The sequence below is a fragment of the Acinonyx jubatus genome, chromosome A2 (genome assembly GCF_027475565.1).
Source record: "Acinonyx jubatus isolate Ajub_Pintada_27869175 chromosome A2, VMU_Ajub_asm_v1.0, whole genome shotgun sequence".
In the NCBI taxonomy this organism is placed as follows: domain Eukaryota; kingdom Metazoa; phylum Chordata; class Mammalia; order Carnivora; family Felidae; genus Acinonyx; species Acinonyx jubatus.
This window is the reverse complement of record NC_069383.1, coordinates 145457293-145485256: the sequence shown is the minus strand read 5'-3', so window position 1 is coordinate 145485256 and position 27964 is coordinate 145457293. Positions and strand designations below refer to the sequence as shown.

At 57.2% G+C, this 27964-nt stretch overlaps 4 protein-coding genes across 6 annotated transcripts; 2 read left to right on the top strand and 2 right to left on the bottom strand.

Moving 5' to 3' along the window:
* Positions 1 to 13: 13 nt before the first annotated feature.
* Positions 14 to 5537, top strand: PARP3 (poly(ADP-ribose) polymerase family member 3). The gene is made up of 10 exons (XM_027038869.2): positions 14 to 203; positions 851 to 976; positions 1193 to 1381; positions 1593 to 1725; positions 1815 to 2041; positions 2289 to 2439; positions 2631 to 2725; positions 2982 to 3159; positions 4364 to 4519; positions 4971 to 5537. Exons 1-10 carry the CDS (start codon positions 21 to 23, stop codon positions 5138 to 5140), a joined length of 1608 nt encoding a protein of 535 aa, XP_026894670.2. The 5' UTR covers positions 14 to 20; the 3' UTR covers positions 5141 to 5537.
* A 148-nt stretch (positions 5538 to 5685) lies between these two features.
* Positions 5686 to 12473, top strand: GPR62 (G protein-coupled receptor 62). Its single transcript, XM_027038868.2, has 2 exons — positions 5686 to 10502; positions 10576 to 12473. The coding sequence occupies exon 2, from the start codon at positions 10606 to 10608 to the stop codon at positions 11695 to 11697; it is 1092 nt and encodes a 363-aa protein (XP_026894669.1). The 5' UTR covers positions 5686 to 10502; positions 10576 to 10605; the 3' UTR covers positions 11698 to 12473.
* PCBP4 (poly(rC) binding protein 4) lies at positions 12423 to 22548 on the bottom strand. 3 transcript variants are annotated; one of them, XM_053219289.1, is made up of 13 exons: positions 22353 to 22548; positions 16123 to 16264; positions 15955 to 15978; positions 15814 to 15846; positions 15472 to 15588; positions 15119 to 15250; positions 14837 to 14965; positions 14516 to 14590; positions 14307 to 14351; positions 14167 to 14230; positions 13992 to 14044; positions 13733 to 13902; positions 12423 to 13114 (listed from the first exon to the last, which is right to left on the bottom strand). In XM_053219289.1, the coding sequence occupies exons 2-13, from the start codon at positions 16201 to 16203 to the stop codon at positions 13048 to 13050; spliced, it is 990 nt and encodes a 329-aa protein (XP_053075264.1). In that variant the 5' UTR covers positions 16204 to 16264; positions 22353 to 22548; the 3' UTR covers positions 12423 to 13047. The 3 variants fall into 3 exon arrangements, with proteins under 3 accessions (XP_053075264.1, XP_026894666.1, XP_026894668.1); XM_027038865.2 differs by having other exon boundaries at positions 12423 to 13311; positions 22353 to 22546; XM_027038867.2 differs by lacking the exon at positions 22353 to 22548 and having other exon boundaries at positions 12423 to 13311; positions 15472 to 15583; positions 16123 to 16199.
* A 1035-nt stretch (positions 22549 to 23583) lies between these two features.
* ABHD14B (abhydrolase domain containing 14B) lies at positions 23584 to 27783 on the bottom strand. The gene is made up of 4 exons (XM_015085234.3): positions 27642 to 27783; positions 26496 to 26731; positions 25056 to 25297; positions 23584 to 24674 (listed from the first exon to the last, which is right to left on the bottom strand). Exons 2-4 carry the CDS (start codon positions 26704 to 26706, stop codon positions 24495 to 24497), a joined length of 633 nt encoding a protein of 210 aa, XP_014940720.2. The 5' UTR covers positions 26707 to 26731; positions 27642 to 27783; the 3' UTR covers positions 23584 to 24494.
* Positions 27784 to 27964: the final 181 nt, after the last annotated feature.

Sequence of the window (27964 nt, the reverse complement as noted above, 5' to 3'; positions counted from 1 at the left end):
CTCTGTGCCCCAGAAGAGCCATGGCTCCAAAGCGCAAGCCCCCGGTGCAACATGCGGGTCCTGAAAAAAAGAAGGGGCGTCAGGGGGCAGAGGAGGAGGACAGCTTCCGCTCCACTGCCAAGGCTCTCAGAGCTGCACCCACGGAGAAGCACATAGTCCGAGTGGATCCAGCATGCCCACTCAGCCACAGTCCCAGAACTCAGGTAAGCTGTAGGCCCCATCCAGTCTTGGAGCCTACTCCTTCCTAGGTATAAATACACTCAGACCTACTCTGCTTCCCACTGGGGCTTGGTTCTGGCCTGATAGGTCAAGGTCCCAAGTAAGCTATGTTCCCCCAAGACCCCAAAGGTCATGTAGGGTTATATACCATCAGATCCAGGCAGGTCATGTCTGTTCTTCAGACCCCAGAGCAGGCCCCTGAGCTTCTTAGGCCTCCCCCTGCCACACTTAAGGCAGGGCTGTGACCCCTCAGTCTTCCCAGGGCTCACTATGTCCCCTAAAGCAGCCCCACAGAGCCATGTCCCCTGAGATCCCTTGCATGGCAGGGTCATGTCCCTGTCAACCCCCCAGGGCAGAACCAATGCCTCTCTCTGATTCCCTGACACAGGGCACAGCCATGTCCTCCCAGAACTCCCCCCAACTGCCTGGGTTGAGTCATGTCCCCTCAGTCTGTGTCCCCCAGGGCAGAACCGTGACCTCCTCAAGCCTTCCCTGACAGGGCCTCCTCCGATGCCCCAGTGCAGCATGACTCCTTCCCCATCAGACCCCTGTCATTGTGCAGCTGGGTACCCTGTCTCATTCAAGGGCAGCCCAAGCCAGCCTGCCTTCCCTATGCCCCCTCTGGCCCCAGGTGCATGAAGACTATGCCTGCACCCTGAACCAGACCAACATCGGGAGCAACAACAACAAATTCTACATCATCCAGCTGCTGGAAGAGGGTGACCGCTTCGCCTGCTGGAACCGCTGGGGTCGTGTGGTGAGTGCCACCTTCCCACCCTGTGCCCACCTCCTCCCCACCTCTCCCTTTACAATACATGCCCCCTACTCCCCCAGGGTCCCCACAACTTACTCAGCTGCTGACCACACCCCCTCCCCACTTCTGACTACCCAGGGGCTCTTGGCACAGCAGAGGGCAACTAATGTCCACAGTGGGTACTGTCGCAGGCACACCCCTGAAGGTTGTTGGTTGCAGGGAGAAGTGGGCCAGTCAAAGCTCAGCTATTTCGTGTTACTGGAGGATGCAAAAAAGGACTTTGAGAAGAAGTTTCGGGACAAGACCAAGAACAGCTGGGTGGATCGGGACCATTTTGTGGCCCACCCGGGCAAGTACATGCTTATTGAAGTACGGGGAGAGGACGAGGCCCAGGAAGCCATGGTGAAGGTGAAGTGGCCAGGGAGGGTGCTGGGCCTTGCGTTGAGGGAGGGGACTAGATGGAGAGACCCAGCCAGTTGTGTTCTGCCACTGTCCAGCTTTGTGGCCTCAGGCATAGACCTCTCTTCTCTGGTCTCAACCTGGTCAGTCTCTGTTTAATGCCAGGTTCTTCTCTGGCTGTGCCCAGCTACTCCTGCTCATTTGTGCCCTCTACCTCTAGATGGTTGGAGGCCCAGTAAGGACCATGGTTCAGCAGGTGCGGCCCTGCTCCCTGGACGCAGCTACACAGAAGCTCATCACCAACATCTTCAGCAAAGACATGTTCAAGAATGCCATGACCCTCATGAACCTGGGTGAGGGGAGAGAGGCCGGACAGGGTTGCAGGGGCCTGGGGTCTGTAAGGCCATGGGACTGAGTCTCCCTGACTTTCCCCACCTCCTAGATGTGAAGAAGATGCCCCTAGGGAAGTTGAGCAAGCAGCAAATTGCACAGGGCTTCGAGGCTCTGGAGGCACTGGAGGCGGCCCTCAAAGACCCTACGGATGGTGGCCTCAGCCTGGAGAAGCTATCCTCCCACTTCTACACTGTCATTCCCCACAACTTTGGCCGCAATCGGCCCCCATCTATCAACTCCCCTGAGCTTCTGCAGGCCAAAAAGGACATGCTGCTGGTGAGGGTTGGCAAGTGGGTGGGCAGTGGGGCAGACAGAGAGACTGGGCAAGGGAGATGGAGGACAGATGGCCAAGAAGGCCCAGATAGGTGGACTGAATGGGTAGGTTGAAGGACAGGGGAGGGGAAGGCCAGGCAGATAGATGGTATGGGGGTGCACAGGTGGGGTGACCATGGTCCCAGTCGTGTGGGAGGGAGGAGGCTGGGAGTCAAGTGGACAGACAAGCTGCCAGTGCCCATCACTTTAGGTGCTGGCAGACATCGAGCTGGCTCAGACCCTGCAGGCAGCCCCTGAAGAGGAGAAGGTGAAGGAGGTGCCACACCCACTGGACCAAGACTACCAGCTCCTTAAGTGCCAGCTCCAGCTGCTCGACTCCGAGGCACCCGAGTACAAGGTGGGCCAGGTCCCACAGAGGAGCCTGGCTAATAGCAAGCACTGTCCCTCTACCCATCTGCCCTCCTGGTGTGCAGAGGAATCCCTTGGCCTTGGCCTTGGCCTTCTCTCCCTGTGTCTGAAGGGCCCAAGGAGAGTTCTGGGACTGGGGCACCAGTGGAGGTTTGTCCACACATCTGTCAGCCTTGGCATCCAGCATCTGCTTTCCTTGCAGGTAATATAGAACAGACTGGCAACACCTATAGGTGCCCTGTTCTTCAACATGTCTGGAAAGTAAACCGAGAAGGGGAGGTAAGAGAGATTCCTCCCAACCCACTCCCCTATCACTATCTGACTCTGAAGGAGATGACCTTAGTTTATGTGCCCATTAGTGAGTCAGCTTAACAACTTGTCAGTTTCCCTCAGACCCAGGTCTTGTGCACGTGTACATGAGTGGATGTGATTGGCCAGAGGGGCCTTTGGCCTTGGTGGTGCTCTCTGAGCATCAGGGAGAAGCACCTGAGCTTGGATAGCATGACCTTTCCTGTTCCCACCTCCTTCCCCCCAGGGAGATAGGTTCCAGGCCCACGCCAAGCTGGGTAATCGGAGGCTGCTGTGGCATGGCACCAATGTGGCTGTGGTGGCCGCCATCCTCACCAGTGGGCTTCGCATCATGCCACATTCTGGTGGCCGCGTTGGCAAGGGCATCTACTTCGCCTCAGAGAATAGCAAGTCAGCGGGCTATGGTGAGATACCCCCGGGGGCCACCTGGGCAGTGCAGGACACCAGGGAGGACCAGGCCCAGTGCTCGCCCAAAAGAGGAAACCTTGAATAGCTACTGACGAGAGTGCTCAGCGGGGCATCCTGAGTCCTATGGGGACTCCGTGGAGGGGCCAGTGGTCACAGACAGGTCAGACAGCCCCAGGCAGCATCTCTTCCTGGAGCAGGTGATGCAGATAGGATGAGCGTGCCAGCCAGATGTGGAGGGGAGTGCAGTGAAAGAGGAGGTTTGGAGGTAAAGAAACTAGGAAGTGGCACACAGGCTGGGAGGCTACGCACACCATGTCAGGACCTCCAAGCACAGCCTGATGATAAGGCTCCAAGCAAATGCCTTGTGTGGGCGGGAGGGCTGGGGCCTGGAAGATCAAGGGAGCTTTATCCAGATAGTGATGGGACCCTCACCAGACTTGGTATAGCAGCAGCATCTCAGTGGCTACAGCCTCAGGGAGAGCGACTGAGGCCAGAGGCATAGGGAGGCCATGTTCTTACCCAGGCCAGATGTGATGGGCACACAACCCAGGCAGTGGAGGTGGGGGAAGAAAGAATCCGTGAGAAGGATGTGCGGGAGGTGGGATGGGCAGCATATGTGACAGGGTTGAAGTATCTCTGATGACCCCCAAGTTTCTGTCCAGAGGTGTCCTCACTGAGGAGACCTCCCCAGACTGGCTCCCCGGCCAGCCCATCATTGGAGACCACCACCACCCACTGATCCAAGAGAGCAAGGTTGGATGGGGCTGATGTTCTTGGATGTCTGAGGTTGCTCAAGGCCAAGGGGACCACCAGGAGGGCAGAAGAGCCTATGAAGGAGTAGAGAGTAGCCTCAGCAGAGCCAGTGCAAGGGGGTCCTAGGCTAGGGGGTGGAGGATGCCAGTGGTAAAATCAACAGAACAGGCCAGAGAGAAAAGGCCTCCACCCTGGATTTGGTCACTGGGAGCCCCTTGCTGACGTTGGTGTCGGGTAGAAGGGGCTGCATACACCTGCTCTCAGGGATCAGAAGAGTGGGGTAAGGGGTGGGGGGGAGCACAGCCAGGACAAGTGGTGTTTTTAAGGATGCAGGAAGAGTGGGCACTTTCCTTGGCTCGGTCAACAAAGCCAGAGGAGATAAGGATGCAGCAGAAGGGGACCAGGGAGTCAGGTAGGAGGGCCAAGCTTCTTCCCTGTGTCCCCCAGTTACTGGCATGTCCTGCGGAGCCCACCAAATTGGCTACATGTTCCTGGGTGAGGTGGCACTGGGCAGAGAGTACCACATCACCATCGACGAGCCCAGCTTGAAGCAGCCACCCCCTGGCTTCGACAGTGTCATTGCCCGAGGCCACACAGAGCCTGGTGAGTCCTGAAAAGCTAGACAGGCCTGAGGATAGAGACCTGGGGCTGAGCTAGGGGACCAGGATGCTTTCAGGGCATGGTGGGCCCAGGAGGTGGGCAGGGAAGGAGCTGAGGAGAGGGACAAAAAGCAGTAGACTTCCTCACTATGGTCATTCACTTTGTCATTCGACAAACATTTGCTGATTGAACATATTCCTGGGCATCCAGGAGGGCTTCAACGAAAAGGTGTCATTGAGCATTGAAAGATATAAGTAGGCATTTCCCAGGCAGAGAAATGGGGAGGATACTCCAGGCAGAAGGCCTGGCCTGTGCAGTGGCTTGGAGATTGCAAGAGGGGGAATGAGCAGGTGTTCCCTGTGGCAGAAGTGGAGAGCATAGGAGGCAGAACTTACTGGTAAAGCCAAGGACCAGTGACCCTTGAGTCACCCATGGCCCTTGCTGTGCCCTGCAGATCCAGCCAAGGACACCGAGCTGGAGCTGGATGGACAGCGAGTGGCAGTGCCCCAGGGCCAGCCCGTGCCCTGCGCAGAGTTCAGCAGCTCCACCTTCTCCCAGAGTGAATATCTCATCTACCAAGAGAGCCAGTGTCGCCTGCGCTACCTGCTAGAGGTTCATCTCTGAGCTGTCCCCCTACCCTTGCCCCGGGGCCTGCTGGCCGCTAGACCATCATCTCAACCTTCCTGCCCATCCCCCATATCACCCCTTCTTGCCCCCAGATCTCCCTCTTGTGTCCCAGACAGTGATCCCCCCCTCCCTCCAATCCTTGCTAGCCCTGGCATGGCCGTGGCCCCAGAGTCTCACCTCCTAAGGTGATGGGCATGATGGGCTGCCATTATTACTGGGGCACAGATACAGCAGCCCATTCAAGTTAGAGGAGCACAGACTGAGAGTGGGCAGAATCCCAGATCCACCTGGGCTGTCCACCCTGGCCCAGCTTGTCTGTCCGAGAGGTGTGAGCACCAGGGTAGGCTAAACTTCAAGCATGCACAGCAAGCTTATTAAATATTGTATCTGCTCACTCCCTGGCCTCTGCTTGTCTGTGCCGCAGCTGCACCAGGCCCAGGCCTCCTTTTCTCTTGTTGGGAACCCACTACACCGCACAGCTGCACCAGCCCACTCCAGGGAGCAAGCACTCACAAGGTTGATGTGGGGTGCACACGCATGCGCGCGCACACACACACACACACACACACACGCACAGGTCGATCTACATCCAAGTCTGCAACAACTAGCCTCCTGATCATTGAGCCTTCAAAGGGGGATTCAAAACTGTTGGGCATCTGGAGACTCACCTGGGCATCTGGGGACTCATTTGGCCCAGACACAGCCAGGCAAATCAAGCATTCCTGTCTTGGGGCCAAGCATCCGTATGTATCTTACATCTGAATATTATTAACAAGTTCAGCACATATCCATGGAATACTGCTGTACAATCATGAAAGGAATGACAGCCATCCCCAGGTAACCCTGTCCACAAATGGGGTGCAGGTACTAGAGAGCAATCAGGATCCAGTCCGGGGTCTCACACTGCATTTAGTTGTGGTGTCTCATCCGTCTCTTTCAGTCTGAAGCCATTCCTCAGCCCTTCTTGTCCCTTCATGACTTCATTCTTGACACTCGTGAAGGGGATGGGCCAGTTGTTTTACAGACTAACTCAAAATTTGGGTTTGTCTGATGTTTTGTCATGATCAGATTTGGGTAGTGCAGTTTGAGCAGGGACGTGACCTATGTGATGTGTCTTCGGTGCATTATATCCAGAGGGACATGTCCCATTCTAGGTGATGTTAATTTTGATCTCTTAAGGTGGTGACCACCAGGTTTCTCCACTGGAAAATTACCATTTCTCCTATTTGTAATTAATCAGTAATCTGTGGGAAAATATTTTGAGGTGTAAGTGTCCCATTTTTCCTGGACTTTCACCCACTAGCTTTAACATCCACTGGTGACTTTTACCTGGAATCAATGGCTTAAATCAATTTTTGGTAAGATGGTTGCAAATGACAGTTATCTAATCCCACCATTTCTTTTATATTTATTGATACTAGTCCTTTTTCTTTCTTTATTATCCATATGGACTTGTGGATTCTTATTTTATGCATTAGGTTATAATCCATTACTATGATTATCCTGATCTTCAAAATGCCCCAGATTTTGCCAGCAGAAGGCCCTTCAAACTGATTCCTGGATCTATGTCATTTTCTGAGCACTTCCTTACTTTCTGACATCACAAGATGTTCCAGGCTCATCTCACACAAACCCAAGTCAGCCATTTCTCCAAGGAGCCCTGGTTCCCTAGAGCAGGAAATGGTATTTAGCATCCCAGATTTGGGCAGTAGGTATGCTCCTTAGTTCTGGGGTGTCATTGCTTGTAAGTTCTTGTAGTAAAGAGAGCCAGGAAATACGTATATGTAAATAAATTAACACATCTGTCTGTCTATATCTATTTCTTCAATTCTAATCCAACACCACAGGGCTCTTCCATTCTTCCTCAAATACATATTTAAAATATCTCTTTTCTCTAACAGTCAGAATCTTGGTTTCCATCAACCTTAATATATTTACTTATCACCAAATCCCATGTGAAAAGGGGGCTTCAGAATTGCCACACCTGTACCATTATGAAAAACAAACCTAAGTCAAGCTCCAGATGTATTGAATCTTATTCATGACCACCCTCTAGACTGAGGGTCAATGGTCAAAGCAGCAGTTTGAGCACAGGTTCACATGTTATTTGGATGAGCTATTTATTTCTCTTCAGTGTGGCTGTTATGCATTTGAAATACAGGGAGGTTCATTTGTTCCTGTTTATAGTTCACTTTCAGGGAGTTTCCCTCATCTTCATTGATTTGTTTTTTTCAATCCATAGAACATTAACAGAGTCCCCAAAAGTCCAATCTTTTGGACATAAGCATGCACTCCGAAAAGTGTCCTTCTCCAGCCTTTCACTCCATTCCCACCAACCTGCTGCAGTTTCTCATTTATCCTTCCTTCATTTCTTTGTGCAAATTAAACCAAAAAAACCCCACATAAACTATGAAGTGTTCCATTTTCCCCCCATTTTTGAGTAGGACTGTTTTGGTGGGAGGGGGCACTCTCCAACCCACCATCGTCTCTGTCCCTCCCCTAGCACCTTTCCCAGCCCACGTTTCTCATTTGCTATTCCCACTTGGCCCTTCTGAACCCTCCCCAGGCCCTGGTGGCTCAGGCACTGCCCCAGCCCTGCAGGCCCAGCTGGGCAGGGAGCAGACGAAGGAGAACGTGTTGGACTTCCCCTTACTCTCAACCAAGACCTCAAAAATCCAGCTTCACCTCCTAGAGGCAAATACCTATGTTCAAATTGTGGCCAAGCTCAGGAAGTGGTGCCTGTGTGGACAGAGCCCAGGAAGCAGGTGACCTGGGTTCCAGGTACAACTTAGCTGTGTGATTTGGGACACATTCCTTACCTCTCTGAGTGCCCGTTTTCTCATTTGAATAATGGAGAATTGGATCAGGCCCTTCAAATTCCAGCAGGAAATGAGTCAAATCTGGAGGTTCATGCCCTGGTGGCTACCATCTAGCTCTATACAACGCTGATCATGTGCCTGGGGTGGGTTCTAGGGGCACAGGCACGAGCAAGACACAGCCAAAACCCCTGCTCTCATGGACCTTACAGGCTAGTACAACAGGCTGTAAACAAGCACATGCATAGATATGAAATTTATCAAGTAGGGAAAGTGCCAGGAAGAAAAATAAGTCAGGGTAAAAGAATTAGTGATGGGAAGGTGGGGGGATGTTAGAAAAGATGGTCACTGAAGGCCTCTCTCAAGCAGAGCCCTGAATTAGGTGAAGGACTAACTCCTGGACAGATCTGAGGGAAGCATACTCTGATAGAGGAAATAGCACATGTGAAGATCCTGAGGTGGAAACCAGTTTGACATGTTGGAGGATCAGCAAGATGGTTGCTATGGCTGGAAGTGTGGTCATCAAGAAAGAGTGTGAGGTCAGAAAGGTGGGGAGAAGGCCAACTGGGCACAGAGGAGCTGAGAGTCTATTCTGACGATGGGAAGCTCTGAGAGGGATAACAGCAGGATCGTGACATGATCTGATTTGTTTTTAGAGGGATCCACTTCAGCAGCTGTGTAGAGATGGACTGGAGGGTGTGTTAATCAAGATCCATCAGCAAAGCTGAAATCACCCTGGGGATTCCAGACAAGGGGAATTTGATACAGGAAAGAAACTGAACTACCAGAGGGGATGGTGAGGCAATCCAAAGATTAGCAACAGCAGGAAGTTGCTACCACCCTTAGGCTGGAGGGATAATGGAAGGAAATGATATTCCACCATGGGAGGCCAGGGTCTCCCTTCAGGTGTGGAACGACAGAGGGGGTTGCGTGAAGGAGAGAGAGGCTGTCCTCCACAAAGGACAGTAGATTCAGAGCCCCAGGCTGAGAGCATGAGAGGGAAAATACCTCGGCTTCTTCCCTCCCTCCACCCTCCAGTCTTCTGCTAACTTCCATTAGCTGAATACACCCAAAAACCAGCTATAAAGAACACTGAGAAGTACAGTTCCCTGGAAGGCGGAGCACTGGGGAAGACTGGGGAATGGATCTGAGGACAAACAAATGACTGCATGAGGTGCAGTGGCAGAGGCCAGGAGATCAGTTGAGAGGATGCTGAAGTGGTTCGGGTGAGGGGTGGTGGTGGGAGAAATGGCTGGATTCACACATAATGGATTGGACATGGAGCCTGGGGGAAGGGAGGCATTAGTAAAACCTTCTGAGATGGGGAAGACTCTGAGAGGAGCACATTGAGGAGAGAGGTCAAGAGTCATGGTTCTGTTTTGGACATAGGAAGTTTAAGGCACCCAGTAGTCAAAGTACTGGGGGAGTTGTTGGAGAGGCAGGGGAGAGAAGGAGCTTCGGATATTAGTCAAACCACCAGGGCATAGAAGGGGGTTGGACAGGGGACTGGGTGACTTCACCTGGGGGCATATGCCCCATTAGAGTCACATGGCTTTCCCAGAGCCAACCACCTCCGGTGTGGGGGGATGCCATACACTGGCTGGGACTGGGTTTTGCACCTTAGGAAAACAGAGGGTGGGGATCTTGCTCTCCCAACCCCTAACCCTGAGAATTGGGGAGGGGTGGTTTCCTAAAGGAAACTCAGGGTGCTCTTAGCAGAAGGGACTTGTTTGCTAACAGCAAAAACAAAACCGAACAAAAAAACAGCAGTCGAAATGGTAACTACACTTAGCGTGGTTTTGTAATGTATAGAATTGTTGAATGTACACCTGAATTAATATATGTCAACTATACTTCAATTAAAACAACAAAAAACCCCAAGAGTTTCCCCCAAAGCCTCCTCTTATTAATTCCACACACTATCATGAAGCACCTAGTCTGTGCCAAGTTAATCCTTGTGGAGAGCCTACTATGCGCCACATCCTACGATGTTTTTCCCTCACTTTTCCTAGCCTCCTCTCTGAGAGAACTAGGCCTCCTGTAGCCCTCCCCGCTGCAGCCCTTGTCTTACTGGTACCCCAGTTTCCCCTCAGGACAAAGGCTGAATAATCTGATTACCCCCACTGGTGGAGATGAGAAGGGATAGCATGTGGAGGACCACTTCCTGCCCTGGGGAAAGGCAGAGCAGGGTCCCACAGACTCTGAAGCCCCCACTCTGATGTCTCAGTCTAGACTCCAGCCTGTGCCTGCTCTGGGCCCCCCTCCAGAGGCACCCCCAGCTCCTCCACAGCACAGTCTCCAGCCAGCAGCTGGCAGCTGCTAGGACCCAGGGGGCTGGTGCCAGGCCCTGCTCCTCCCTTGCCAGCTCTGTCTCTAAAGGGCAACATCAGAGTGTCAGCCAGTACCATCTCCAGCAGAGGCTGAGTTGCGGCGGTAAGGGGAGAGAGCAGAAGTCCCAGCCTTGCATCCCTCCATGGGGCCGCCCAAGCCCCTGAGAGGATGGCAGCCTGGGCGATGGAGCCAGCACCGGGGCATCCTGTGAGGTGAGGGGCCAGAGGAGCAAGGGACAGGTGATGGGAAGGGGGGAGGGAAGACGCTCCATTTCGCTCTCTGCAGCCCAGCACAGGGTGAAGCCTGAGCGCTCGAATGGCCAACACCACAGTGCTGAACACCTCAGAAGTCGCCGTCTCGGCAGGGTTGATCCTGGCGGCTGTCGTGGAGGCAGCAGCACTGCTGGGCAACGGCGCGCTGCTGGTCGTGGTGCTGCGCACCCCAGGACTGCGTGACACGCTCTACCTGGTGCACCTGTGCGTCGTGGACCTGCTGGCGGCCGCCTCCATCATGCCGCTGGGCCTGCTGGCCGCGCCACCGCTCGGGCTGGGCCGCGTGCGCCTGGGCCCCGCGCCGTGCCGCGCCGCCCGCTTCCTCTCGGCGGCGCTGCTCCCCGCCTGCACGCTCGGGGTGGCCGCGCTCGGTCTGGCGCGCTACCGCCTCATAGTGCACCCGCTGCGGCCGGGCGCGCGGCCTCCGCCGGGCCTGGTGCTCACGGCCGTGTGGGCCGCCGCGGGGCTGCTGGGCGCGCTCTCCCTGCTCGGGCCGCCGCCCGCGCCACCCCCGGCTCCACCGCGCTGCTCCGTCCTGGCCGGTGGCCTCGGGCCTTTCCGGCCGCTCTGGGCGCTGCTGGCCTTCGCGCTACCGGCCCTCCTGCTGCTCGGCGCCTACGGCGGCATCTTCCTCGTGGCCCGCCGTGCGGCCCTGCGGCCCCCGCGGCCCGCGCGCGGCTCCCGGCCGCGCTCCGACTCTCTGGATAGCCGCCTCTCCATCTTGCCACCCCTCCGGCCTCGCCTGCCTGGGGGCAAAGCAGCCCTGGCCCCAGCCCTGGCCGTGGGCCAGTTCGCAGCCTGCTGGCTGCCCTATGGCTGTGCGTGCCTGGCGCCCGCTGAGCAAGCCGCAGTGGCTGAGGCGCCCGTCACCTGGGTGGCCTACTCGGCCTTCGCGGTTCACCCCTTCCTGTATGGCCTGCTACAGCGCCCCGTACGCCGGGCACTGGGCCGCCTTGCCCGCCGGGCTCTGCCCCAGCCCCCGCGGACCTGTACTCTCCGGGCCTGGCACCTGCCGACATTTCTGCAGCACCTCCAGGGACCTTCATTGCGCCCTGCCCTAGGCCCTCCTGGGGCACCAGAACAAGCCCCAGATTTGCCAGAAGGGGAGAACCTGAGCATGACAGGGGCCACCTGAGAGGAGATCTGTCTCCCATACTGAGCTGGCACTGGAGAAAGATGGTGGTGTCAGAAGGAGGCCCATCCAAACTCCTGCACAGTTCCAGGCAGGTGCCCTGCCTGGATTTCTGGCTCTGGAACAGGAGAAAGAGGGCCTGCAGCCTGGTGAGGCCAAGAGGCTTCTGGGAGCTAGGAATCCTGGGTTCTGAGCCTGACTCTGCATAGCTTTGTATACAGACCTACCCTTTCCTAGGCCTGTTTTCCCATTTGTATCCTGGACCATCTCTAAGAGCTCCTCCAGCTTAGGTGGTTTGGACACTCATGGCTAGTCCCCAGGCCAAAGAAGGAGAGGAAGTGGGCAGGATCACAGAGAAGTGGGCTCTAAGGGTTTACAGCCAAAGGGATGGACGAAGCAGGGCAAGGTCTAGGTAACAGCCACAGCAGGAGGAACCAGTGGAGAGATACTCAGAAGGACTTCCCTGACATCTACACCAAGGAGAGGCTGGACCAAGCTACTGGAACTCCTCTACCAGCTTCTAAAGTGCCCAGAAAACAACTGGATCAGTGTGGTGCCAGAGGCAGGAGGCTGAACAACATGACCCCAAAGGGCCCAAAGCCCCAAAACTGGCATGTGGAAGGAGCCAAAACCCAATGGGGACCGGTGGATTCACAGATGGGGTCCTCCGGGACCTTGTCAACACCCATTTTCTGGAGGTTTTGCCAACACCCACAATGTTTCACAGCTTCCTGGTCTCTGAGAATATTTATTCAAAAACAGGGATTGAAAAAACTGTACAGAGTGTCTGCTGCTGAGAACTCGGCCCCTGCCTCCACACCACTCCCCCAGCTGCCCAGCAGGGTCCCCTCTTTGGGTTGCCCTCTGCCAAGCCCAGCCAGTCCATTCCAGCCAAAAGGGTATCAGTGGAAGCAGCAGGAATCTGCAGGGAGGTGGGGAGAGAAGCATGGCCCCCAGCCACCCCCCAGCCCTCCTCCCTGATCCCCACAGAGGAGCAGGAGACTGGGAAGCCCTAAGGGATGGGGAGTGCATGAGTGACCCTTTGAAGTGAGGGCACTAAGGATGCTCCCTGCATCCAAGCATAGAGCTAGAGGGGGTGGAGCCCCCTACCCTGGAGCTGCTGCAGTTCCCCAGACCCTGGGCCAGAAACTGCTCCCGCTCTAAGAGGAGTTACTCCCACAAACCGGGGCCGGGTGGGGGGTGCATCCATGCGTCTGGGCATTAGTGGTGTTTGGGACCCCAGGGTGGAGTCTCCTTGGGCAGATAGGGTGCAGAGGCAGCCCCTACCGGTGGTCCTGCCTGCCCCTGCGCCTGTGCCTCAGCCGGCCTCAGTAGGGGGAGAATTTCTGCCGCTCAGCTTTCTTGCTCCCATTGGCTGCTGCCATCTTGGCAGTGTAGGCCGCCAAGCCCGGCGGCGGCCCTGGGGAGGCAGGTGGTAGAGCCAAGAAGGGCACAGGCTTGAGGCCGATGAAGTTGGAGAGGGAGATGGCATAGGGTGTACCCAGCAGGCCTGGGGGAGCTGTGGGCAGGGCCGTCAGGGGCGGCGAGAAGGGGGCAGGCAGGTCTGTGGGGGCCGAGCCGGGCGTCCCCCCAGAGGTAGACTTGGCCGTTTCTAGACTGGAGAGAGGGATATGGGGGGAGATGCAGGGGAAGGTGGGGGTGAGAGAGGGGCAATGAGGGCAAATATAGGGGAGATTAGATGAAAGATGGAGAGGAATCGAGAACAATGTTCAACCCGAGAGAACAGGAATGGCAGGAGAGTGAGAAACGGGAAGAAAGAATAAGCAGGTAAGGTACGGGGTGAGGGGAGACGCAGGGAGGGCAAAACCCAGTGGAAAAAGACAGGGATGGGAAAAGAAGACACAAGGAATAGACGTGGAGGGGAGATGGGGCAACATGGAGTGGGAAAGGCAGGGTTGGGGAGGCAGAGGGCACACCCAGACAGAGACAGAGAAGGGAGATCAGCTTTCCCGCCCCAAGTGTGCTTTTCACAGGCACATAAGCCCCGTGACCTGGGACACCCCCTCCCCACACTCACCAGGCAGTGATGAGGTACTGGGCCAGGGCGATGGAGACAGGGGAACCAGTGATGGTCACGTGCCTCTCGCCAGCACCCTCTGCTTGGTTCCCGATCTTGATATGTGCCCCTGACATCTGCCGGATCTCACTGATCTTGCTGCCCTGGCGCCCGATCACGCAGCCAATCAGCTGGGGGGACAACAGAATTCAACCCGAGGCCAGGCCCAGACTCCTGGGCCCTTGCTGCCCACCCTCAAACTACCCGATCCCCTGCTCACATCGTTGGGAACCAAGAACTCCTGTGAGCTGGTCTGTGTGCCAGGATCCAGTCCTGGGAGGAGGAGAAGAGGGATCAGATGTGATTCTGGGCCTTTCCTGCCTCCCCATGTACATCCCAAGGGGGCTGTCTGCCCCTTGGAGTGTGCCCTTGCCTCCTTCTGCAGGGCTGCTCACCTGGCACCATGCTGGGTGAGGCAAAGGGGACTGCGTGGCCCGAGAGCTGCTGGAGCTTGGTGACCTGTGCCAAAGAAGAAGGGTCAGAAGTCAGAGGAGGCCTGGTTTGGGAAGGACTCCCTTGGGCTATGGTTACTCACCTCAGCTGGGGTCACAGCCCCATACTGACCCTGGACAGAAAAGCCCTGTGGGAGACAAAGTGGGTGAAGGGGGCTTACTGTGACAAGTCAGACCAATTTGGCCAGTCACTCCTCCTCCCACCCAACCTCCAAGTCCTTCTTCCATCCCTCCCCCATCTCAAGTCCCTTCTCCAGTAATGCTTCTCACCCCTCTTACTGTTCCACCTCACCTGGTTGGCAGAGAGAAGGACGGTACCTAAGGAGAGGCTTGGATGATATGGGATAGTAGCTCCTTTGGGTGGGGACTAGAAGGCACAAATGGGGGAGCCTCCGTCAGGACCCTCCATGCCCCCCTGTATCCCCCAAGGGCCTATGTTTTCAAGGCCCTTCCCATGACCCCCAGGGTAAATGCATCCCGACACCCTGGAACTCCCAGTCCATCCCTGCAGCCCTGCCCTGCCTCCACCCAGTGCCATATGCATAGGACTTGGTGGCCTGACAAGACAGACCAGGGCCCATCCCCGTCCCCTCTCCCTGCACCAGGGCAGCACCTCCAGGATAACAGCACAGATCTGGCGCACACACAGGATGATGGCATCAGGTACCCCGGACACAGTGACAGCACGCTCTGTAGAGTTGGGGAGCAGGTCTCCCGCCACCTGCACCTGGGCACCCGTGGTCTGCAAGCAGAGAACAGGGGCCACTTCTGGCTGCCCTCGTAATCCAGGCTAGGGCTGCCCAGGCTTAGAGCTCCCCAGGGGACAGGAAGCCATAAGCCCAGGTCTGAAGTGGAGGGTAGGACTCCCCAAGGGTGGTATCCCCCTTCTCCTCACCTCTCGAATCTCCTTGATCTTGGTGCCAGCCTTCCCAATCAGTGAGCCACACTGGCTTGCAGGGATGACAAGGCGCAGGGTCACCGGAGGCCTGGAGACATTTCCACCATTTGCAGGAGCAGCACAAAGGTCCTGGGTAGGAAGACTGTGGTTTGGCTGTGCTTGCCCCACCCCCGGAGCACCTTCCTGCTGGGGTTTGAAGGAGGGAAGCCCTGCCCAAATCCCACCCTAATGAAAGAACCCTGCCCCGGGCTTAGCCTTTCTTGCCACCTACAGCCACTGCGTGGAGTCGGAGCCCTGTTCCCCTGCCCCAGGGAACCACCCCTGGCCTCCCACCCCAGCCACCCACGGACCTCATCCAGCTTGAAGGCGATCATGGAGACTGCATGGAAGACGGCTGCTGTGGACCCGGTGATGGTGGTGATGCGCTCGGGGCAGGAACCCTCAGAGATGGTGATCCGGGCACTGCTCTGCGGGTACAGAAAGGCCGGGCAGCAGGTCTCCTTCTCCACTTCCTTGCCAGGAACCTGTCTGCCTGCCCACTCACCAGGCCCCGGCCAAGGCTGGAAACAGCTACCTTCCAAGGGCACTCACTGGTCATCCCAAATAGTGGGGTTCAGGGAAAATGCAGCTAGGGATCTCCCCTCCCCTCCAAACCAGGTGCCCTGGGCAGCTCTCCCAAACTCCATCCTCACCTGCTCCCGGATTCGCTTTACAGTCTCTCCTTTCTGTAGGAGACAAAATACAGAATGGCTCTTAGCCTGACTGGTCACTGCCCCCACACCTGGCCTAAGGCCTCAGATTGAAGTCTACACAGAACAGAACTGGGCACCTACCTTCCCAATTATGCTGCCAACCTCCTGCAAATGAGACAAGAGTAGAGTCAGGGAGCACCAATGCCCCAGGCCCTGCCCCTCCGCCGGGACAGGAGCTCTAGCAGAGACAGAACGCAGGAGATCAAACTGCTGGCTGGCCATGCCTCACCTTGCCCCCCACCCACTCACCTTTCCATGCATTAGCATCCGAAGTGTGAGGGTGATGCTGAGCTCTGGCTCCTCCTCCAGCCCCGCATCTGAACCGCTCATCCTGTCAGGCGGGGCTGGGGCCACAGCGGCCTGGGGGTGCGTCCACGGTGCCCAGCCGGCTCTGGTGGGTGCAGCAGAAGTGGGGTTAGAGAGGAGCCCAGGTCTCTTTTGGGTTCCCTGCCCTTACATGAAGATATCAGAGCCAAACTAACTAAATTCCTACAGAAGAGAGACAGTTTCGAATGTCACACTGACCGGTGTCCTTGTATACAACTACTTGCTAGGTAACCCTGGACAGTTCATTTAACCCATCTGAGCCTCCGCTTCCTCATCTGTAAGAGGAGACTACCAAGTCCTACCATCAAAGAGTTATGAGAATTAAAATGAGCTAAGTACATATGCGGTAGGCAGCCAGTCTCCATGGGTATCCTTCCCTTTCCCACATATATTAGAAAAATTAACCAGGAGGCCTATGGGAGTCCAGAGAGGGAGAGCCTCCTCTCTGACCTTTTGGAAAAGGGGACCCCTGTGGATTGGGCCTTGAAAGTTTGGTTAAGGTTGAAGTTATTTCAAATGAGAAGCACTTGCATCCAGGAGCCAGAGCTCCCCACCCCCCGCCCCTGCCCCAGGACTATAACATGGAGTTGCTGCTGGAGCTGAGGCTGGAGAGCCCATCGGGAGCCACAGGAAGGCCTTGAAAGGAGGGTGGAAGTAAAGATAGCAAGGTTCTAGGAGGGTCCATTTGCCCCAGCCTTCCCACTGCCCGGCAGAGGCTTGTGGGGATTGGGGCACAAGGGCTGGGAATACCACCTCCACTGGTCACTAAAGCAGAGCCTCCCTGCAGACAGCAGGGTTCATTCAGCACATGGGGCAAGGGGGGTGGTGTCAGGAGACGAGCAGTCTGCATAATGGTTTTCCAAGCCATCTCCTGTGTGCTGCAGAGGTAAGAAGTGGCCACATTCCCAGCCAGGAATACTTTCTACTGCACCAGACACAAGTCACTGGGCTCCCAGTCTCAATTTCCTCACCTATAAAATGGAGAGAATGCTTCCCCCCTGGGACTGGGTGATGGGTAAGAAAGGGATTTGGGGGCTGGGAAATGTCAAGGCCGTTAACTGTTAACTGACAGAGGAAGGAGGAGCCAGAGATTAGCTTCTGGGATTAGCCCAGCCGCCAGCCCTCCCAGCCCTCCCTACCCGACCCCTTTTCATGCCCCGACTTAATCCTGAACCTTAATCCTGCTTGGAAATCCCTCTCCTCCAGCCGGCTGTCTCCTACCAAGGCTCAGCCTTGATGGGGAGCTAACTGGGGGACCAGAACCCAAGGCAGAAAATGGAGTGGGACCAATTGGTGCCAAAGCTGAGCCAAGACCAAGCCCTAACTCTGCAAATTCCTTCTGCCCAGGAGGGTGTGGGAGCCAAGGATGAGTGTGTCTGCCTAGAGCACTCTAGAGACCTCTGGGCACCTTCTTCCTCAGCCCCCTGCCCTATTCTGACATGAGGGTCAAGGGCGTGGAGCATTGTCCAATCCCCTCGTTGGAACCCCTGTGCTAGCCAGAGCTTGGGCGTGGAGTAGGAAAGGGGTGCCCCCAGCCTGGCTTTCTCAGGAAGCCCAAGCAAGCCACTCTACGGCATGAGGCCTGTTCCTTCCCTGTACCATTGGGTGACAATGCTGTCCCCCCAAGCACTCAGTAACTTGTCTCCCCAGCACAGGCTCCTCCCTCCCCTTGAGTCCTGTCCACAGGCTCTCCAGAGGTCAGAAGTCAACAGTGGATACAGGGACTCTTCTGTGAGCATCCTGGCCAGCCTCATGCTGGCTGCCCTTGCTAATGTTCCCCCAGCTGCATGCACTTCCTCCAGTAAAGCACTTGTAATGACGTGCTTAGTTTGTGCCTCCCTGGACAGCCAAGCTTGGGAGCCCCTTAGAGCAGGGGCCAAGGCTGCCACCTTCTCCTTGTGTCCCCAGAGCTCAGACCAGAGCCAAGCTGGAGAAGGTGTTCAGAACATAATGGTGAGCTGAACAAATGAATTCACCAGACAGAAGGCAACCTGATACCAACAGAGGGTCTATAACCTGCCCAAGGTCACAGAGAGGTGGGGGAAAGCACAGTCCTGCCTGCTAGTGTGGGGCTCTGTCACAGGCCCCGTCCACCTCTCCTTTCTGGCTGTCCCGTCTGGATTTGTCAGTCCTCTTCCTGGAGCAGGGCTCTTTAAAGGTGAGGAGCAGACTTAGTAGTCTGTGAGACCCCTGCCTGGCTAGTACATGTGGGTCATGTCTGGAAAGGACTGACAACTTGTCCAAAGCTACAGTCTTAGGCTCCAGAATTTTCAGACACTCAGGGACTCCTTTGGAGTGGCAATCAGTGGGAGACTTCACACTGTCCCCATACCATTGCCACATTACCTCTTGGGGTCATAAGGCTTGAGGAAAAAAGGGCAAAGGGCCTAGAATGTGGCCAGAACTAGAGTTCCTGCCCTGCAAACGGTACCTGGGTCTGTAGTAGAGCCCACTGCCTCAAGTTCCATGGGTGACCTTGGCCAGGCCTTCACCTGACATGGACCTCAGTTTACCCACCTGTGCTATGTGTGTATGTACGGGGCTGGGGGTTGCTGGTGCTGGTATCTCTGTGTCCTTCCTGTTCTGAGACACCCTCAAGATCTTTCCTGTTTTTAGGAGAGAACAAGAGTTCCTGACACAGGTTTCCCAAATTAGTCTCCTAGGGGCCCTAAGAGCAAACAGTCCTATTAGGCGTGCTGGCTCCCCTTCTGCCCTCACCAGGGTTCTAGGGAGTTATTTGCTGGTGGGCCCTGGGTCCCTGCTGGGCCACCCACATGGCAGCCACACGTCATGCCATACTGACCTCCAGCTCACCTCTGGGGGTGCCCAGCCCCCTCTGGTCAGCAGGGCTCCTTGGCAGAACATACCAAGCTCAGACCAGGCCTCTGACCTCGGGTGTTCCCTTCTGCTCCCCAGGCCCCCTCCCCAGATCGAGTGCCCACTCCTTCTGTCCCTGGCTTCCTGCCACCCAGGCTGGAGGGGGCGGGGGGGGGGGGTGACAGCTGTGTAAGCGATGGCGGCTGCCCCTTCCTGCCCCTCCCCCCCAGCTGTCTCTCTCTCATGACAGCTGCCCAATCAAAGGGCCGGGGGCTTAGCCAGCTCCCCCCCACATGCAGGGATCAAGTGTCCACCCTGGCTTTGTTCTGGAGCAAGAACAATCCGGGGGAGGGGAGGGCTCCTGGGGCCAGGCAACTCAAGTGGACGGGACCGCCCCTTGGGGGATTCCCTTGGCTCTGCTAGCCAGTGTCTGGACCAACCAACCAGGGCCTACAGACCCACCTGGGCTAGAGAGAAAGTGTGTGTGTGTGGGGGGGGGGGGGCAGTCTCCAAGTTCATCCCCCACCTCACATCCCCTGACATCCCCCTCAGCACCACCAGGCTCCAACCTAGCAGCCTCCTACTCCTAATCCAAAAGCAGCCATGCTGGCCACACCCAGTGATGCTGGGGAATGGCTCGGGACATCAGGCGAAGCAGGGCGTGGCGGGAGGTGGACACTAGGCTTGGGGAGATCAGCACTGAGGGAGGGATCCTAACTCCCTTGCCTATCCCCTTCACTGGGTATGCTCCCCCTTCTTGATTACCCAGGCCTCCACAAGAAATGTTCCAGTATCCTCCGACCCATGTGCCCAGCCTCTCAGCCTTACAGCTTCCCAGGATGACCATTCATAGCACTTCTTGGGAGAGTCAGGGGAGGAGAGGCCTGCAGGGGAGCAGCCTGGGGGGTCCATGAGCTCCACCCTCTGGTTTCCTGACCCAAAGCTATCCTGTAGAATCTGTGCTAGGCAGCGAAGGGGAGCTCTGACAAGTTGTCTGGTGTCAGAAATGCTATAGCCTCCTTAGGGCATCATTAGGCAGCTCCTCAAGAGTCCTCACAGCCGAGGGAGACTGAGGCAGGCCCAGACTGGGCTCCAGGAGGAAGGACACAGCTTCATGGTACAGCCCCACCCCCTGATACCCTTTGCCTCACCCAAATTGAGAAAGGTCTCTAGCTTTTATTTTCCATGCTGGAGACTCGGTCATTCTGCTGCTCAACAGCCATTGATGGCTCCCCAGTGCCCAAGGAATAAAGCCTGATCACCATAGACAAGCACTCAAGGCCCTTTGTGATCTGGTCCCTGCCAGCTTCTCTTCTCTCATCTCTACCCCTTCTCCCCTACACACCAGGCTGCAAAACACGCCTAGCACCTCCAGGCCTCTGGGCCTTTGCCCAGGCTGAACCCAGCTTGAAATGCCCATCCTCCTCACTCTCTGTCAAAATCCTTCTCAAATGCCACCTCCTCTGTGAAGCCTTCCCCAACCTTCCAAGTCAGATATAATCACTCAGGCCTCTGTGCCCCTTAAAGATATGCCTCAACTCAAAGGAGCCCCAACTGGGCATTTTCAAGCCTATCTTTCTACTACCCAGGAAAGTAAGAGTTCCTCCAGGAGATCAGGAGCCAGGACGTGTGCAGGGAGAAGGGCCTGGAGGCATTAGGGACCAGAGATGGGGCTGAGGGTCCCAGAGAAGCAGTAAGGATGGGGTGAGAAGATCAGGGCATGGGGGGACCAGCCACATAGGAGGCCCAGGATCTGGCTGGACAGAATCCTCTCTCCATTCCTCAGCAGAGCCCCTGCTCCTGCTGTTTCTTTGGATCTAGGTGCTTCCAGGGCATGTCACTGGGGTGGGGAATTTGTGCTGTGCTTTGAGACTTCCAGGGGCCCAGAATGGGTTCCCCATGTGGAAGGGAGGCTGGAAGAAGAGCTGGGGAGTGGCGCAGGTTTCACAAAATCAGAACCTGAGGCCCAAAGAGGAACGCATTTGTTTACAAGGCTACATGAAAGGCAACTGGCAGAGCTGGGAGAACCAGGGGTCCACCTGTGCAGCTCAGAGCTCTTTCCTCAAGAGGTCAATGCCACTGGGCGATGGTGATGGAGGCTAGAGGGGGGGTAGGTGGCAGGGATGGGAGTAGGGAGGGTGGACAGAGCCTGTCTGGGGACACAGGGCGGGGCAAAGCCAGCCTCCCTGTGGCCTGGGCCTGCCAGGGTGTGTGGGCCGCCTGCTCCCAGCCCCCCACCCTGAGCATGCAGGAAGAACAATCCCCTTGTGTTTGGGCAGTCTGAGCCTGCATGCTGATGAAGGCTGGGGGGTGGGGGCTGGGATGGGGGTGCTTTGGAGATTGAGGGGGTTCCAGGGCCCAGAGCGACTAGGGGACCTTCAGATGGGAAAAGGATAGGATCCCAGGTGCTGGCCCTGAAGCAGTGAGGGTAACCTCAGGAAAGAGTGAAGACTGGAGCTAAGGTTTAAGCTCCTGGAGAGTCCCTGGGGTCTAAGAGCTCTTTGTAGGAGAAGGAGGGCCCCTAGGGATACATGCCCTGTTGGTCCAGCATAAAGGTAAACATTGTGGGCTTGGTGGGGACCAAGAGCCCACATTCTGGAAGGAGGGCATGCAACTGGCTGTGGGTGCATCCCCTTGAAGACCACTCCCCATGGTGCTGGAGCCGGGCGGAGCACTGGGTGCCACAGGTCTCAAGATGGCGGGCCTGGGACAGGGGAGTGAGGAGGTGGGCACCTCCCTCTCCTTAGCCAGGCAGGCATGAGAGCCAGGCTGAAGTGAGTAGCCAGAGACACCCCCTGTCCTCCAGGACTCCAGCTAGAAGCTAGGTCAGAGCTGAGGGGCTGAAGAGCCACAGGGCATGAAGGACCACTCTGAGCCCCCAACTGTCATCTCCACACACCCCTGGATGGAGATCTGTCTGCCGCCCCCCCCCCCCCCCCCCCGCCCAAATCAAGGACTGCGGAGAATGGGAAGGGGTGTGTGTCCAGCCAGGAACTGCAGGGGAATGGCAGATGGGGATAGAGATGGAGCAGAACCAGAACCCAAGGCAGGAGATCGAGAGAAGAGCAGGTCCAAAGAACAGAAACAGCAGGTGGGATGTGGGCCTCGAATCTGGGGTCTCAGGTCCAGGAAGGCCCTCCCTTGGTGCTGGGGGCTCCTCTGGCAGAGCAGCGCCCCCCACCTGTGCAGGCCTGGGCCCGAGTGGGACAGGGAAGCATGTCTCCCAGTCTCCCAAATCTGGACCCCGGCCTGTAGACTCCAGCGCGGGCTCCCCACCCCCCGGCCGAACCCCCAAACTTCGCGGCCCGCGGTGCCCCGCCCGGCCCGCGCCCTACCTCGCTGGGGCTGTCCTGCGGCGGCGGCGGCGGCGGCGGCGCGGCGGCTGGGCCGCTCAGTCCCACATTGTCCCCGGGAGAGGCGGCCGCTCACAACTGCGAGTGACATCAGCTGCGAACAATGAGGGGTTTGACAGGCGCGGAGCCCGGCCGGCCCGGAGCCCGGCTCCGCGCCCCCCCCCCCCACCCCCCGGCCCGCCCGGCCCGGCCCCTCCCCGCCCCCTCCCCGGATCCGATTACAGCGCGGCGGGCCCGCCCCAGCCGCCCCAGTGCCGCAGCCGCCCGCCCCGCCCCGCGCGCCGCGGTGCGCCCCGAGCGGTGGCCGCTTCCGGGAGGGCTGGTGCGACCCTCCCCCGGGAGGTCGTCCGCGCGCCGAGAGCGGGGGACCTGGCTGGGTAGGGGTGGAGGGGGTGCCCGGCCGCGAGCGACCGCCCAGTGGTCCCGCGGTGCCTGGCCCCGAGCCCCTGCACTCTCTGCCCGCCAGGGCCGCCCGCCCGGCGCCTGCGCCGAGCCCACCGCTCCCAAATCTCGGTCGCGGGCCGGCCGCCAGGCCCCACGCTGCCTCGCTCGGGCTCGGATCCCTCGGAGCCCGGATTTCGACCCTCCGCCCGACCCGGTTCCCAGCTCTGCTCGCTTCTGCGCCTTCCATCCCCGCAACCCCGCGAGGGGCTCTCGCCCACCAAGATCCGCGCCCCTCGCCCACCAAGATCCGCGCCCCTCAACCACCCACAGCTTCCGCGAGGCCCGGCCCTTGTCCACCCGGGACAAGTTACCGGACCAGCTGGAGGAGGGGCCTGAGAGCGGTGTGATCCCGTGCAGCCCGCCCCGCCATTCTCCCAAAGCTACCCCCAGAATTCCTTCTGGGGACTAGGGTCGCAAGGGCCGCGACGCAGTAGAGTACTCTGCTAGGGAATGGGAGGAGTTGGACGGTCCCCCAAGCCCTCTCCTTCCCCCACCGCACCCCCTGGGGAGCAGATCTACCTCCCCCTCTCCTTCGTAATCGGCTCAGCCTGGTCCCACTGACCTCCACCTCCCCCCACAGCTGAGTCTCTTGGCACCTGGGTGTGTGTGGGTGGGGAGGGGAATCCAATCTCCCTTCCCCTCCATCTGGCCGGGTGGACAAAGGGCAGGGGGACCATCTGGTCCCGCCAGGGTGGGGGAGGGGCCCACAGTGGCTGTCCCCAGGGACGGGGGAGGGGCGGCGCTCTGGAGACAGCGAAAGCCTGCGGGGTCTAATTGCATCACTTTATTTCACCGACCTCCACTCTCCACTCTCTGTCTCCCCAACCCCCAAACCTCAGAGCAGGAAACAAGCTTGGCTGAGCAGATGCAGGCCTAATAACCTGGGGAGGTGTGGAGCACCCAGAAAGAGAGGAGGGGAGGGCAGGGAGATCTGAGGGTCGAAAAGATGTCACCTTCCTTTTGGGGGGCAGTTCTGGTCGGGGGGCCTGCTGCAACCTGTGGGTGAATGAAGTTCAGGGCTGGCTACCCCTAAGCTTGGCAGAGGGCCTCCTGCTAGGGCTGGCCTATTGGGTCCCCACCTTCCTGGACAGTGGGTGCTGCATGGTTGGGAGGGGGCATGTGTGGAGGCACAAGAATGCATGTGTGTGAGTGCATGCAGGGCAAAGCTGCAGGTGACAATGTGCATGTCAGCCCAGAGTTGCCTGTACCTATGCAGTTGCTCCCAGGTGAAGGGTCATATTTGGGAATATAGATGGCTCTAAATGTGTAAGCATGCATGTGGTCATGGATGTATCTGGATGTATGTGTGGTCTAAGGCAGGGGTAGGGGATGTGAATGCCCCATAGGACAGCCAAAGAGAGAAGCTGGAGGCAGGATGGGGAGGCTGAACAGGGCAGAAAAAGGGGTGCAAGCAAACAGGAAAGCCTATAGGAGAAGCCCATCTAATGGATTACCCTCCACCAGATTATGTCTCTTGATTCCTGGGGCTTTTCTTCTTTATTTCACCTCCAAAGTCTGTCACTGCAAGAGATAGAGGAAGAGGAAAAGATAGACCCCAAAGACAAGAAACCAGATAGAGACACACCTGTTGCATGTACATGATGCACAGGGACCCATGACAGAGGAAGGAGACAGAGCCCAAGGCAGACCAGCAGCCACCCCCATCAGCAGGGCTGGGTTTCATGCTAGCCCCTGCAGGAAATCCAGCAGCCCTGTGTGCCACTCCCCAGGTTTGTCAAGGTAACAGGGGTGCCCTGCCCCCTCCATGACCAACACACGGTGGTTGGGCAGATGCTTCAGGTGCTCAAAGCTGGTCAGACCCATGGGGTCCTGGTCTCCATATACAATAAGTGTTGAGGTCTAGAGAAAGGAAAGGGAGACAGAGTAAACAGGGACCTGACACACCGGCCCCAGCCTCCTAGAAGTCAGCTCTAGCCCCACAATCACTTCAGTCTCTCCCTGGGGTCACCCCAAATAAGGGGGAGAGACAAGCTGGCCCAGTGGGTGGTAGAAGCCCCAGCTCCAGGTGGATAGAGGCATGGATGTTGTCTGCCCCAGCATACAGATTAACACAGGCCAAGGCACAGTAATCTGCTAAGTAAACCAAAAGGGTGGAGTTTGGTCATTTAGCTCCTCCCAGAAGACACCCCTTGGTTACCCTGCCTCCAGGTGAGGAAAGGCCCCAGGATGGACCCTTCCTTGCTCGTGGCAGGGGCATCTCAGCCTCCCACACAGGGGTACCTTCACACTGGCATAGTCGGCAGCATTGATTTTGTCAGTGCAGATAGGGGCCACTGGCACGTAGCCCCGGAGCTGGGAGCCAGGGGCCGTCAGGAAGGGCAGGGAGTACATGCCACTCAATGACGGGCTGATCACAACTGGGGGGCCCAGGTCCAAGGCATCTACCACAGCTGCCAGGAAGCTGCTGGGGACCAGCTCTCCAATAGGGGCAGGGGCTGCTGCTTCCTTGGAGCGCCCCAGACCTGCAGGGATTCAGGTGTGAGAAAGACAAAGGCATGAATCGGGAAGTGGAAGAGATAGTCCCTTCCTCCAGGAAGTCCTCCTAGGTGGACCTTTCTGTGCCAGGTTCCTGCAGCACACAGCGTACCCAAGCTTATTCCTACAGCAGCCTAGATCTACCATTATCTGTGGCAAGCATGAGGCATTTCCCTCGATGTCTGTGCCCATCTCTCCCAGCAGTAGAGTGGTCCTGGAAAGGATCAGGCTCTGAAGTCCAACCCAGATGGGTCCAAGTCTCAGTCTTCCACTTACTATCTATGTGACCTTGGGAAAGCCTCCTCAACCCTCTCTCGGCTGCTCAGTTTCCCCGTGTGTTAAAGGAGATAACAAAAGTATCTGTCGTTTCAGATTGTTGTGAAAATTAAGTGAGTTAACTGGTTAAGAGACACCCATCCCAGGGCTGGCAGAATGGACAGTGACTGAGGAGCTGGCTCTGCACATGGACCTCCCCTCCAATTAGTCGTACCTTTCCCACAAAGATTAGCTCAAGACCTTCACCTGGAAGATCAGCCCAACCCACTGTCTGAACCAATTCCATCTGGGCCTAGAGGCCCACACCTGGGCACTGAAAACATGGCAGCCATGCCTGTGAGGGGAACAGGTCAGCTATGCTGCCCCTTCACATGGCACCATGTCTAGGTTATGATTGCCAGTCTGGGGCTGTCCCTGCCTACTCCAGAACCCAGTTTAGGGCTTTGTACATGGCTTAGCCACCCTCCAGGGCCTGCCCCACCCCCAAATGTGTCAGAAGATTCAGTCTTACTAGGCAGGACTTCCAACAGACCCTATGGTTATGGCTCCATCAAAAGATTTTACTTCCAATTGGCCGAGCACCGATTACTGGGTGTCAGGTACTGGCCACTATTCACATAATCTCAGTCCATTCTCACTAGAGCCAACCCTCAAAATGAATGTATCTCCCGTTACAGATGAGGAAACAGAGGCTCAGAGATACTGAGACACTGCCCCAGGACAACACAGTTAGAAGGATCTGGACAGTGTCCAGACCACATCCGGATGGAGACTAGAGACAGTGGAAGGCCCCACAGTGTGCACCGTGCCCTGTGGAGCTTGGGGCCCAGCCTGGCCAGGTCCTCCCAAGTCCCCCAGCCCCCAGTGAGGCCCCCACAACCCCTGTCCAGGAGCCCGCCCCAGAAATACCTGGCAGGTCGATGGCCACAGCCCGGTAGCCAGCCTGAGCCAGACTGTGCAGCGTGCCCAGGTTCTGCCAGGTCTCAGAGGAGAAGCGGATACCATGCAACAGCAGAACTGAGAAGCAGGCAGCCTGTCCACCGCCTGGCCGAGCCTCTCGGAAGAAGAGGCTCTGGCCCTGCACCTGGATGGTGCCCTCGTGCTGCTCCACACCCGCCATACTGGCTGCTGCACTGGTGAAGCACCTATGGTTCAAGGCCAGACTGATGAGCCACAAAACACCCTGCCCAGGCTACCACAGAGAGAGAAGGGGTCCCTCAAGAAGCAGCAAAAAGGCCTCCAGGAAGCTACCAGAACTCTAGGAACATGCTTTGGTGGGGAGAAGACATAGTGTTTTTATGCCTCTCCCACTCAATTGTGTGGCCCTGGGCCTCAATTTCCTCTTCTGAAATAAGGAACAATAAAGCCTATCTCAAGAATTAATGAGTTAAGAAAAAAAAAAGAATTGACAGATGAGGGTGCCTGCCCTTAGAATGCAATACATGGGGCTCCCATTACGATTATTGTCCTCACTGTTATTATACTTTTCTACAAATAGGGATAATACAATAGTGTTCGGCTCATAGGTAGTTGATGAGATTAAATGAGCTCAGGCATGTAAAACGCTGGACATCGTTCCTAACACATAGGGAGCATAGTAAGTGCTCAATCAACAGTAAGGTGCTGTTTTGCTTATCGACCTCTTCCTCTTCAAGGCACTGTTACAGGCTGTAGGTTGGCACCACAGGCCAGAGGGGGTCGGGGATGGAGTTAAAAACCCATTTTCCGGAGGCGGAAGCTGGAGCAGAGCCGGGAAAGGCATTGGAGTTCCGGCCTGCAAGGGATGCGGAGTGCCCAGCGCGCTTCCCGCTGGGGGCCAACGCTCTGACGCCGCCGTCAGGGGGCACAGTCAACGGCGCTGCAGCGGCTCTCTCTGTCCCCTCCGCGGACCTCGGTTCTGGCTCGCAGGGCCGGGTAAGGCACACGCGGAAGGGTGGGGGCAGACCCGAGGAGGGAACCTGGGGAGCCGAGAAGGGGAAGGGGAAGAACTTGGGGTAGTAGGGGTGGGCCCTCACTGGATAGCGGAAGAGAGGGTCGGGGGTGCAGGGCCGGTACCTGAGGAGCTGCGTAGGCTCGCGCAGACAAGAAGCAGGCGAGTGCTGGCTGCGACTGAGGCCCGGGGCAGGGAAACCGGGAATTGGCCTGGCCGAGGGCGGGGACCAGGCCGTGCTACGGGGCGCCCTCTTGTGGCCACAAGACGTCGCAGGCCTGTCGGTGCCGTTAGACCTATCTTTCTTGTCGCAGCCTCAGTTTCCCAGAGCCCCTCGGCCCCTTGTGTTCCAAGTACCCGGCTAGGTGCGGCTCCCAGCAACCTGCCCCAGATGCACATGGTGCGGCTTGAGGTTCATAGAGTCTCATCCCTGCTGCTCCTCCCCGCC

Coding starts and splice junctions, on each gene's coding strand:
- ABHD14B (XM_015085234.3), bottom strand. CDS start 26,706: ATGGCGGGTGTGGAGCAGCACGAGGGCACCATCCAGGTGCAGGGCCAG. Junction 25,298..26,495: donor TGTGGCCATCGACCTGCCAG/GTATTTCTGGGG, acceptor GAATCCCTGCAG/GTCTGGGGCGCTCCAAGGAA. Junction 24,675..25,055: donor CCGACTATGCCAGTGTGAAG/GTACCCCTGTGT, acceptor TCCTTTCTCTAG/ACCTCAACACTTATTGTATA.
- PARP3 (XM_027038869.2), top strand. CDS start 21: ATGGCTCCAAAGCGCAAGCCCCCGGTGCAACATGCGGGTCCTGAAAAA. Junction 977..1,192: donor GGAACCGCTGGGGTCGTGTG/GTGAGTGCCACC, acceptor TGTTGGTTGCAG/GGAGAAGTGGGCCAGTCAAA. Junction 1,382..1,592: donor CCCAGGAAGCCATGGTGAAG/GTGAAGTGGCCA, acceptor CTCTACCTCTAG/ATGGTTGGAGGCCCAGTAAG.
- PCBP4 (XM_027038865.2), bottom strand. CDS start 16,203: ATGAGCGGTTCAGATGCGGGGCTGGAGGAGGAGCCAGAGCTCAGCATC. Junction 15,979..16,122: donor GGATGCTAATGCATGGAAAG/GTGAGTGGGTGG, acceptor TCTCATTTGCAG/GAGGTTGGCAGCATAATTGG. Junction 14,966..15,118: donor AGATCAAGGAGATTCGAGAG/GTGAGGAGAAGG, acceptor CTCTGCTTGCAG/ACCACGGGTGCCCAGGTGCA.
- GPR62 (XM_027038868.2), top strand. CDS start 10,606: ATGGCCAACACCACAGTGCTGAACACCTCAGAAGTCGCCGTCTCGGCA.